This window comes from Penicillium hordei (assembly GCF_028827395.1).
Source record: "Penicillium hordei strain IBT 12815 chromosome Unknown utg000006l_segment0_segment0, whole genome shotgun sequence".
Taxonomy (NCBI): Eukaryota; Fungi; Ascomycota; class Eurotiomycetes; order Eurotiales; family Aspergillaceae; genus Penicillium; species Penicillium hordei.
The window spans coordinates 1,758,258-1,769,593 of record NW_026623147.1 but is presented as its reverse complement, the minus strand read 5'-3'; the positions used below and the strand labels follow the sequence as shown (position 1 = coordinate 1,769,593).

Genomic DNA, 11,336 nt, shown 5'->3' with positions numbered 1-11,336 from the left:
CCAGCTCTTTACTATCGAGCAACCTCCAAGCAAAGGTCAGTCACTTTTCAAGATGCCTCTGTAAGTTGGAGTTTTTCTTTCGAAACTTTTAAAATCCACTGATCCCGCTAATTATTTTATAGCCATCTCCTCGGTAAAAAGTCATGGAACGTCTACAACATCGAGAATATCGAACGCGTCAAGCGCGACGAGGCACAAGCAAAAGCCCGCGAAGAAGAAGATGAACGTATTATGCAAGAGATCGATGCCGAACGCAGGATTAAAATTCTTCGCGGTGAACGTCCGCCTACACCTCCACCGGTGCCCTCCCATCTGTCGTCTGAACCCGGGGCTCGATCAGACAGAAAGCCCGGCGACGCTGGGGGATTTCGTAAGAGAAGGCGCGTTGCCGGGGAAGATGATACGGATCGAGATATACGATACGCTCGGGAGGATGCGGCGCAAGCAGTTGCTAAGCGGGAAGAGTTGATGCTCGCCTCTCGCAAGGCTGATACAACACAAGCACCGATTCTAGACAAGGCCGGCCATATCAACCTGTTCCCAGCTGCAGATACTAAAACAGAGAAGAACCCCGAAGCAGAGGCTGAAACTGCACGGAAAAAGCGCAGCTATGAAGACCAATACACAATGAGGTTCTCCAACGCCGCGGGCTTCAGGGAGACTATTGGTCGAAAACCGTGGTATTCCTCCTCAGAACAAAATGCAACAGCACCAGGGGCAATGCCCGAGAAAGATGTGTGGGGTAACGAGGACCCAAGACGCAAAGAGAGGACACAGGCTCGTATGAGTGCGAATGACCCACTCGCAGCCATAAAGCGAGGTGTGCGTCAGTTGAAAACAACAGAGCAGGAACGGAAACGGTGGAATGATGAGAAGCAAAGAGAGATCGAAACTTTGAAAGCCGAGAAGGTGCGGAGGTCAAGCCACCGGCGAAGGCGATCCGCATCAGTGAACAGCCTTGATAGATTCAAACTAGATGCGCCGGACAGGGAACGTGAGAAGGACAGACGAAGTTCTGACAGGCATCATCGTCGCCGTCGAGATCAAAGCCGAGATCGCTCTCATCATCGCTCTCATCACCACTCCTCTCATCGCAGTCATCGTCATCGCCACGATGAACGTTCTGAGGCTCCCAAGCGGGAAAAACATTCTGAAGCAAAGAATCAATCCTAGATGTTCCATTTGTTCTACGAGATCATAACTCAAATTACGACAACGATACCCATTACATTGCTTGTTACTAAATGTAAATGAAATTTTATACATGGAAATGGCCATTTTAAGCCATTTTCACAAATATTCTATTCTAGCTACAACGTCAGCAAGGGGAACATCTAAATATATATATATCTCTCTCAGAAGACATCTGAAAAAGACTGCCACAAAAAAAAAACATCACAAGGCCGCAAACCTCATTTTCTTATTCACTGGGTCAAATAAACCTTTTCTATGTAGGTGGTCATATCTCTTTTAGTTCATCAGAAAACGTATCAAAAGAACGCTCGATCCTATACGAGGCTCCATAGCTGGACCCCCTTCTCATTTGCATCGGACTCCCATTGAACACTGATGTCCACCCCCCGAGAGCCCTTCTCAGTCTTCTCATAACCGATTTTGCCGGTGATGACCTGGCCCTTCTTCAAGGCCTGAGAACCTTGCTTAGCGTGGTCCTTGGCATGGTCAATGAGAAGAACAGTCTGTTGCCAGTGGGTCTCGGTTCCATGAGGACCAGTGGTGAACGAGACAATTCCCTTCTTTTGCAGGTCTGAGGGGATGGCATCCTCAGGCAGAACAGACTCTCTGGAGGGCATGAAGAAAATGTCGAACCAAATAATCCATCCATCCAATGCATCAACATCCTGATTCAAGGTGACCTGGAATTCCTTCAAGAATGATAGCTCCTCAACAGTGATGGTGTGCAGCGGAAGTGTCAAGAAAACCTGAGACTCTCCGACAACGGTCGTGGGCTGGTTGCTGCGAACCACAGCCTCATCGTAGATCTTGTGAAGCATGCTGTCCATCTTGAAACCGTAGACGTTGTTCCAGAACGAGATGTGCGACGCGATGAAATCCGGGTCGGCGTAAGGAGCGAGGCGCAGGGTAGCGTGAGAAGGAGCCATAAGACCATCAGGAGCGAGGTAACGATCTCTGGCGTAGATGACAGAATCAAACATAGCCTCGAAAAGGAGACCATAACCCATCCATTCGGAGATGATGATGTCGACCTTCTCGACGGGCAAAGTAACCTCTTCGATCTTGCCACGGATACACCTGGGATAGAGTCAGTACTTGTCTCTTTATTAGGGGATGATTATGAGTTCTTACGTGATCACATCTTCAAGGCCATTGTCGTGGACAATTTCCTTAGCCCGATCAATGATGTTCGAGTTGTCGACAGCAATGACCTTCTTTGCGCCAGCCTTGGCACAGAACATGGACAAAATACCAGTGCCACAGCCAACATCAAGAACAACCTTGTCCTTGAAAACGTGCTTGTTTTCATACACGAAATCGCGGTAAGAGTCGGTACGGATGGTGTCCTTGAGCATAGATTCGTGAATGCCTTTAGACTATGTTAGTATCATATGCATGATAAGCTGGGCGAGATATCATACCGTTGTAAGCGTACGAGACGAAATACCCATCTTCAGCGTCCTGCAGTCTGTCGACAGCCTTCGCCGAGGGCTGAGGGTTGGATTCAGCAAGCTTATCATCCTCCTTCGATAATTGGTCGTCCATCGACTTCTGCACAGCAAGACGGTACTCGGAGAATTGTGTCTGCAATCGCTCCAAGTTCTCCTGAAGTTCGAGAACCTGTCGGTTCGTCTCGGTGGCAGGGGCAGCGTCTTCACCCTGTTCTTCGGCAAGATCGTCCAAGCTGTACAAGAGAGCATCATCCTCCAAAACGGGCTTGAGATAAACATCATCCTCGAATTTGGACTTGGATGATACATCAGGGGTGTTGTTTCCGTTCTTGACTTCTGTGCGGACATAGTTGACCAACTTGATGTTGTCGAGGAAATCCAAATCTAGAAGCGGAAAAATAGTTAGCCTCAATTGGTGGACCCCCCGCAAGAGTAGTGGAAGCTGCACATACCAAGATCCTTCTGAATCTTCAATAGATCAAAATTGTACTTTTCCTTGCACTCCTTTAGCATTGAGCGCGCATCGGGGAAGACCTGCTCAGTGAAGAGGCCAACCACAGGCTGCGACTCCTCATCGGGCTCGACATCTTCCCAGCCCTCCTCGTTGCTAGAATCGGAGGAATCCGATACTGAATGCGAGTCAGGGAATCTCTCACCCACGGGTGGATCCACGGTATTGGAAGCTGACATGACTTATAAATGGTCAATATCAAATTGTTTCAACCTTGGAGGGGGAGGGGCAGAGATAGCAATTTGATAGAGAAAAAAAAATCCGTTATCAGCGGATGCCTCAGGCAGCAGGACCCCGTTGCCCGTTGCCCCGCCCTGGTTTGTTTATTCGCAACTTGCAGTCGAATACATCACATTTGCTTCCCCTTGGACTCAATCTTGATTCTCCCGTTGCAATTATAACTTATCCCATGTCGCCTTAATCTCCAGTTTCTTTCTCAATTTGCCGCATATTCTCTCCATCTCACCATGGCTTTCTTTTTCAATCGCGGCCGGTCGCGGCAACCTGCTGATATCGTCCGGACAACCAAGGATTTATTACTGAGGATCCATGACTCCCAGAATGCTCCCAAGGTTCGTTTGGAGACATCAAACATGGAAAGAAGAATCCGACTGATGAGTAAACTAGGCCGAAGAGGAGCTGGCTAAGCAACTCAGTCAAATGAAGGTGATAGTACAAGGAACACCAGGTTGGTCTTCTAGAAGTAATACCCAACGCGCAATGTCAAGGAGTTAACCCAATAATCGTCATGTTCAGAGGTCTCCGCATCAGTGGATCAAGTCCATGCACTTGTCCAAGCAACCCTTCAAGAAGATCTACTCTTTGATCTATCCAAAAGCATCCATTTGCTTCCCTTCGAAGCCAGAAAAGACACTCAAACCGTATTCTCCCATATCCTTCGGTTCCGGCCTAATTCATATGGCGCCGAAAAGGATCCTCCAGTTATCTCATACCTTGTCCACCATCGACCAGAAATCATTGTCGAGTTATGCCGTGGCTACATGCAGAGTCAAAGTGCGATGCCATGTGGTGTCATTCTCCGAGAGGCATTGAAATTCGATGTCATCACTGCGATTGTATTGTATGACCAATCCAGTGAAGGAGAATCGGCGATACGACTATCAGACGTGAAACCTAATCAGCCGCAACGGGGGGATGGTGTGTTCTGGAGATTTTTTGATTGGATCGACAAGAGCAATTTCGAAGTCAGCGCAGATGCGTTCACCACATTCAGGGTAAGATCCAGATCGATGGCTATTCCAAGGTTGATGATAAATGAACTGACGTGCCTTTTCCAGGAGATTTTGACCCGCCATAAGAGCCTCGTAACTTCGTACCTGGCAACCAATTTTGAACTATTCTTTGGACGGTTCAACAACATCCTGGTCCACTCGGACTCGTATGTCACCAAGCGTCAAAGCATCAAGCTTCTTGGGGAGATCCTATTGGACCGTGCGAACTACAATGTGATGATGGCATACGTGGAGAGTGGAGATAATCTCAAACTCTGCATGAAACTGTTGCGGGACGACCGCAAGATGGTACAATACGAAGGATTCCATGTTTTTAAAGTAAGTTTGCCCTCAAATCGCTCCTAACGCAGATGAGGGCTCGCTCTGACAAGGGATTAGGTGTTTGTGGCCAACCCGACCAAATCGGTGCCGGTGCAACGAATTCTGATCAATAACCGTGATCGACTGCTGAGGTTTTTACCTAAATTCTTGGAGGACCGAACTGACGATGATCAATTTACGGATGAGAAAAGCTTCCTGGTCCGTCAGATTGAACTCTTGCCCAAAGAGCCTGTGGATCGGGCTCGACCAACTCGCGACTCGCCATCAGCTCACACAGCCGCTGTGGCCTGAACTAGATCTAACGTTGGGTCGCTGGATTGACCGTTTCACGCCCTTATGATACTTTTTCTTTTTGCGTTGGTTCTAGCTGGGGGGCTTTTCACCCTTTTGACTGCATTGAGCATTGACAGCTGATGGTTATCCAAGCCTCGGCTATAGGAGTTCCACGCGTTCTGTACATCTGGGGCGTTCAGTGGGAATTGGGTGGTTTGAATTGCATCTACTCTGTGTTGTCCACGTATTCCATAGTTGGGTATGCACGGATACAATTGAACAGATTACCTCTTGATGTCACATCCGTTGGGCAATGATTCTAATCTAAGCACCTTAGAACTAGCGTACTCCACCACTCCTTGTTCACGATCCACACGCGGCCCATAGAGGTGGGACAGCCCCCTTGATATTCTATTTTAAGAGGGAAATAAGGAACAGAAGAGAGTAGAGACTTGCTAGTAGTATGGTTAGGGAGATACTAAAATACGTGTAGTATACATACAGATGTAGTTATATGTAAACTACAGGGGATCATATGAAACCCCCGAAGATGCCCCCGTTAAAGTCCAGCACTGACTTGAAGAGGCGCCAAGGACCGACCCAAAATAACTCCACTCCTCCAGGTATCTCTCAATTTTAATTCTGGAGATTCTGTTTTGCTGAACTTCCCTTGTGATTTTCCCCTTGTCGCTCCTTTCTACTTGGATCTCCATTTTCGCTTAATCTGGCCCTCCCCCCCCTTTCGCCTTGTCCCTACACTCCTTTTCTTCACGCGATTCTAGCCCACGCGCAGAGTCGCAAGTCATGCCGGGATAATGGTGAATGAGCTTCCTGCATCGTTATCGCCCGACCGATCGGAGTCCAATCCGACAATTCACGCCGTGCCCTTTGAAAATACCGTTGCCGCCCCTCTTGCAAACCGGTCGGCCTCGTTGCCCACAGGCGATGCGCCAATAGCCTCCAATGGCCGATCTTTCAGCACAAGCGCTGCGTCAGCCAGTTCGAGTGATGATCGTGCATCCGCGCTTAGGTTCCCACGGCTCGCGCCATCCGTTTCTGTTGGAGATGAAACTCGAACCATTCGATCGGAAGGCGCGCCGTCCTTGCGCAGCGTGCCCAGCGTTCTTGTGAATGAACCAGGTTCCCGTCCCAGCTCACGACCAGGCTCAAGGCCGGGCTCTCGATGGTCAGAAAGAAGGTGGGGTGGTTTGAAAAAACGATCACTTGAGATGGAGAGGAAACTCAGCTCCGAAGAGCCTCCGCCAGTGCCTCAGATCGAGCACCCCTTTGCTGGTATTCCCTTAGATATACCGACTGCTTCTTTGGATGGTCTGGATAAGCCGATGAAGTTTTCCAGTCGTGGGAGTCTGATCAAGAGTGATGCGAAACGTCCACGCCCCAAAACCCCTCAGGAGAAGCTGGAGGAGCTGCCCGAGCCACAACCAGACCAGCCACCCCAGGAGAAGCTAGACGAGCTGCCCGAGCAACAACCAGACCCGCCCCAGCAAAGCCCAGAAGAGAAGGAACTTTGTCAAGAACTACGCCAGCCAGGTCAGGAAATACCGGAAGAGACTTGTGGTCCACAGTTGGAGCGACAGGCATCTGAAATTGCGCCGCCCCCTGCCATTATCATGACCCGGCCCGAAGGAGAAAATGGAACACCGAAAGCGGTCCCACGGCGCGCCAGACCCCAGAGCACCCTTCGCCCGAGGCAGACTAGTCTTCCGAGCAGAGCAATCTCGGCAGACGAAGATATGTTGTCACGGCGAGTTCGGCTGATGTACGAGAAGGGCGAAGACAATGTTACCGACTCCGAGGTTGCGAAAGCAATGGCCTCAGAAAACGGGGTCTTATGGGAAGAGGGTGCGGCCCCGGATTCTGAAACCTCTGAATCACTCGCTACGAGTGAGACTGGAAATGAAACCAAACCAAGGGCGTCTGTCGAAGTGGAGCGTATCCGAATCAAGAGGGAAACCCAGGAGCTAGCAGGCGGCGCTGAATATTGGCAAAATATCGGTGCAGAACAAGTCGATCGTTACGGCTTCATTCGACCTGCAAAGAACTCCAATGGTTCCGAGATTAACCCGCTCCAGCGAGTCACGACTAGCCTTCTGCTAGCTTCTGAGACACCTCGGCGGAAACGTTCAATTCGCCCACCAACCGCTCCGGCCAGCAACCGTTCCTTCAATGGACCATCTCTAGTCCGCAAGATATCCCACAGTTCCCTAAGCGGCCGTCCATCTTCATCGCAGAGCAACTATGGCCCACCATTGCGCCGCTCGACGTCTCGTTTGCGTGCTGCAACCAATCATCTGCCTCACAACCGAGACCGAAAGGTTAAAGATGAGGCGGGTGACATGCTCACTCTGCCCACTACATCTGGTGATGAGAAAGAAGACGTACCAATTACTCGCACAATGCGAAGGAAGGAGTGGCAGCGTGAAGACAAGTGGACCAAGATGGCTAAGCCGACGAAGAAGAGCAAGGATGGCGGTGGTATGACCTTTGAGTTCGACACTCAGAGCTCAAAGTTGATCGAGCGAACTTGGAAAGGCATTCCAGATCGGTGGCGGTCAACGGCCTGGTATTCATTCCTTGAGGCCAGTGCCCGACGCCATAAGGGCAGTCCGCCTGCAGACGAACTCATCGAAGCCTTCAATGAGCTCCAGTTCATTTCGTCACCGGACGATGTTCAGATTGATATAGATGTGCCACGGACGATCTCCGGCCATATCATGTTCCGGAGGCGCTATCGGGGTGGCCAAAGACTATTGTTCCGTGTCCTTCACGCCATGTCACTATATTTCCCTGACACGGGCTACGTACAGGGAATGGCAACTCTTGCGGCTACGTTACTGGCATACTACGATGAGGAACGTGCTTTTATTATGCTCGTCAGATTGTGGCAGCTACGAGGTCTGGAAGAGCTATACAAGTCTGGCTTTGCTGGTCTAATGGAGGCCTTGGCCGACTTTGAGCGAGAGTGGCTCGCCGGAGGAGAAGTGGCCACGAAACTGGTAAGTGAATTTCGCTTAAAACACGAAAGAGGTCTACTAACGCTTACTTTTGTAGAACGAAGTTGGAATCCCCCCCACAGCCTACGGCACTCGTTGGTACCTCACTCTCTTTAATTACTCAATCCCCTTCCCGGCTCAGCTTCGGGTGTGGGATGTCTTCATGCTCCTTGGAGATGCCGAAGAGAACACCGGCCGTCCCGCAACTTCTGCAGGGAAGAACAGAGTCCCTATTCCTGAGAACCCAAGGACATTTGGCCAAGGTCTTGACGTCTTGCATGCTTCATCTGCTGCCCTTATTGATGGCATGCGTGAAATCATTCTCGAATCTGACTTTGAGAATATCATGAAAGTCCTCACTAGCTGGGTTCCCATTAAAGACACCGAAATGTTCATGCGTGTCGCTAAAGCGGAATGGAAAGTCCATCGTCGCAGGAAATCCCCATAATTATTCTTTCTCTGGTCAAGGCTTCGTTCGCGCGTTTGTCTTCGACCTTGTTTGGCTAATTTCTTCACGGCCCAACCCCCCTTTTGCACTAATTGGCCCTATGGGTGTGCTATACCCTAATGATCGCAAGTCGCACCCTAGGGCCTTCCTCTAATGCCTTTCACTCTATACCCTTTACCCCGAGGTCTCAGAGCGCGCTTATTTGTTGCCGTCGCCTTGTTCTGATTGCCTCCTCACTTCACCCTCGTTCCTTGCCTATGTAATTTCCTATCATTGTGTCTCCTGGATACTAATACTTTTGATGACTGTTGATTCCCCGTCTGGTTTTCTTGGATGATCGATACCTATCCTCATGCCCTATTTCAGTTTCTTTTGGTCATTTTCTTTTATCCATACCTTTCTTCAACACTCTTGTACATCACTTTGGCGACTGGCTCCGAAGGTCACTTTCTCCCTCGCCGCCGCCTATTTGGTTCAAATTGTGTTTCACGATCTGTCAAAGAGTTGCAACTCATTGTCCTATAATTAAACAGCCCGAGGCGACATGGACCGAACCTATATAGCCCCGGGACCGAGAATATAATTTTATCTTATATCCAGCACGAATAACCGGCCGCTTATGCGGCCTGTGACGTTCTTTTGGTATCTTTTCTCACATTCTTTTTAGATGTCTTTTTTTATTTCTAGATATTTCCCCTCTATTCTAGAATGCAGGTGGTGGAAACTGCCTAGAATGTGCAAATCGACGTACTTATGTATATAGCTACCTGTAACTATCTTTGTGTATACTTAATTTGCCCTGCCTGCTGGGGCTTTCTTAGTCGCCGCCGCTTTTACGAAGGCGCTCAGAGTGAGACTAACTAAGTAGATTTCAGTCCGGGCGATCTATGTATGCCTTGTAAGCAATTTTGTCGAAGAGTCAATAGTATCACTGCCATGGTCTAAACGTACTGATAAGCTACCCTTATGGCGCGCGACTCAAATCTATTGTGAAGCCCTGGCGAAGTCTAGGAAGGCCTCTACCATTCTAACCCACGGCTCGTTGATAGACAAGTGTGTATCATAGTTCAGATACGCGTCCACTGGACACCACAGTGGGCCGAGCAACGTACAGACCAAATCCGACCAATCTCTGTGAGCATAAGCCCCCTTATACGCCCTCGACATGCCTGCAGCCTAGTCATCATGCACCTTGACCACAACCTTGCCACGCGCACGCTTTGTGGCGATACGCTCGTAGGCGCGTATGGCATCCTTCATGTCGAAGACAGAGTCGACAGGGATACGCAAGCGGCCCTCTTCGATCAGGCGTGCTAAGTAGACTGCATCGTCACATGCCGGGGGCGTGCTGAACATTATATAGCGACGCTGCACGCCGCCCAGCCAGGTGGGCAGCCAGCTGTTAAGCAAGGCATTGCGCGCTGTCACATACATGCCCTCGAGCATGCCGATATTTACAACAGCTCCCTCAGGCTTAAGATAAGCCGGGGAGTTGACAAAAAGTGCTTGCGTGCCGACACAATCAAGCACAAAGTCAAACGGCTTGTCGCCATACTGATGCGCTAGGTAGGCTGGCAGCGATTCATGTTCGCGGTAGTCGATGAACTGTTTGTATATTAGTCATTTTTCTTATGCAACGTTTGGCAACTTTGCCTACCTCATCTACACCCAGATCACGAACCATGGGCTCGTTACCTCCGCTAGCCACGCCGACAACCTTCGCACCACGCAGCTTGCACAGCTGCACAAGCACCGAACCGACCGACCCGCTGGCCCCATTCACAAGCACCGTGTGACCCTCACGCACACCTGCCGTGCGAATCATCTTGAGCGCAGTGCTACCGGCCCCGATGACGCCCGAGGCCGACGCCATATCCATGCCGTCATCGATAAGTGCGACCTGGCTGCCAGGCAGTCGCACATATTCTGCCAGCACGCCGTGGCCCATGACCACGGCGCTGGGAATGTTCTGAAACGCAATGACATGTGAGCCCGGATCGCGCAACTCTGCCGGTGCACCCGCGCCAGCTGCTACTATTACGCCGGAAAGCTCAATCTCCGGGATCCACGAGCTGGTGAAAGGCAGTTTAGGCAGTATCTTCATTATCAACTCACTGCTGAACTGTAGTGACACGTTTGACACGCGGATTAGCACGTCGGGCGACGAGCCTGAGGGCACGTCGGGGGTTGGATAATCGGTGGCCAGCTCGAGCGCGCTATTAGCAGGACCGCGCCGCCGGCGTACCCAGGCACGCATGGTCGGCGGTACGGTTGGGAGCTGGGTCTTCGATGACATTCCTTCTGCTATTGGTGCGTAGTGAATGGATGAAGAGGATAGTTCACGGTAGAAGCAGAAAGAAATGCGGTCGACAGATCCGAAAGCCGCTGTTAGGAGTGTGCAACTCAAGAAGTGACTCTCGAGCCTTTTTGAGATAAACACTGATGGCACAGCCCGAGAAATGTGAGAAAGGTAGGGTGTTCTTGGAGGTTGTATGCGTCAAAATAAATGATTGGTAAGAAAAAGCGTGTAAGCCTTGGGTGTATCGCAATGCACTCTGCCTAGTAGGCTTCCTAGGGGCGCGTGGCCCTGGGGGCCACCTCATTTAGTCATAGCGAAAAAGACTTGACAAAAGGACTTCGATATGTGCGCTTGTCAAGGAAACTAATCCATCTTTGTTTTAGTAAACATAAATTCCTTCGATCTATCTACAGCAAGATTGTAGACATCCAAAGTAAATTCGCCCACTCGCTATAGCATAAGAGCAAAGCACTCAATGAGCAAAAAGCGGCAAGGCCTGAGCACTAACGTGGAAAGAGGGCGTCATGAAGTGGCAGAGGCATGTAGGTATACACACCCGTAGGTATAACCTT

The 11,336-nt window shown here is 50.1% G+C and overlaps 5 protein-coding genes across 5 annotated transcripts; 3 read left to right on the top strand and 2 right to left on the bottom strand.

Moving 5' to 3' along the window:
- Positions 1 to 52: 52 nt before the first annotated feature.
- N7537_011360 (uncharacterized protein) lies at positions 53 to 1,173 on the top strand (the record flags this gene model as incomplete). Its single annotated transcript, XM_056902414.1, has 2 exons — positions 53 to 60; positions 123 to 1,173. The coding sequence occupies 2 exons, from the start codon at positions 53 to 55 to the stop codon at positions 1,171 to 1,173; spliced, it is 1,059 nt and encodes a 352-aa protein (XP_056747701.1).
- Positions 1,174 to 1,508: 335 nt separating this feature from the next.
- On the bottom strand, positions 1,509 to 3,335 carry N7537_011359 (protein arginine methyltransferase RmtB; the record flags this gene model as incomplete). Its single annotated transcript, XM_056902413.1, has 4 exons — positions 1,509 to 2,271; positions 2,326 to 2,563; positions 2,616 to 3,029; positions 3,098 to 3,335. The coding sequence occupies 4 exons, from the start codon at positions 3,333 to 3,335 to the stop codon at positions 1,509 to 1,511; spliced, it is 1,653 nt and encodes a 550-aa protein (XP_056747700.1).
- Positions 3,336 to 3,623: 288 nt separating this feature from the next.
- Positions 3,624 to 5,021, top strand: N7537_011358 (Mo25 family protein; the record flags this gene model as incomplete). The annotated part of the gene is made up of 5 exons (XM_056902412.1): positions 3,624 to 3,728; positions 3,784 to 3,844; positions 3,913 to 4,391; positions 4,455 to 4,727; positions 4,788 to 5,021. 5 exons carry the CDS (start codon positions 3,624 to 3,626, stop codon positions 5,019 to 5,021), a joined length of 1,152 nt encoding a protein of 383 aa, XP_056747699.1.
- A 797-nt stretch (positions 5,022 to 5,818) lies between these two features.
- N7537_011357 (putative TBC domain protein) lies at positions 5,819 to 8,465 on the top strand (the record flags this gene model as incomplete). The annotated part of the gene is made up of 2 exons (XM_056902411.1): positions 5,819 to 8,020; positions 8,076 to 8,465. The coding sequence occupies 2 exons, from the start codon at positions 5,819 to 5,821 to the stop codon at positions 8,463 to 8,465; spliced, it is 2,592 nt and encodes an 863-aa protein (XP_056747698.1).
- A 1,176-nt stretch (positions 8,466 to 9,641) lies between these two features.
- Positions 9,642 to 10,722, bottom strand: N7537_011356 (NAD(P)-dependent alcohol dehydrogenase; the record flags this gene model as incomplete). Its single annotated transcript, XM_056902410.1, has 2 exons — positions 9,642 to 10,070; positions 10,123 to 10,722. The coding sequence occupies 2 exons, from the start codon at positions 10,720 to 10,722 to the stop codon at positions 9,642 to 9,644; spliced, it is 1,029 nt and encodes a 342-aa protein (XP_056747697.1).
- Between the last annotated feature and the right edge of the window lie 614 nt (positions 10,723 to 11,336).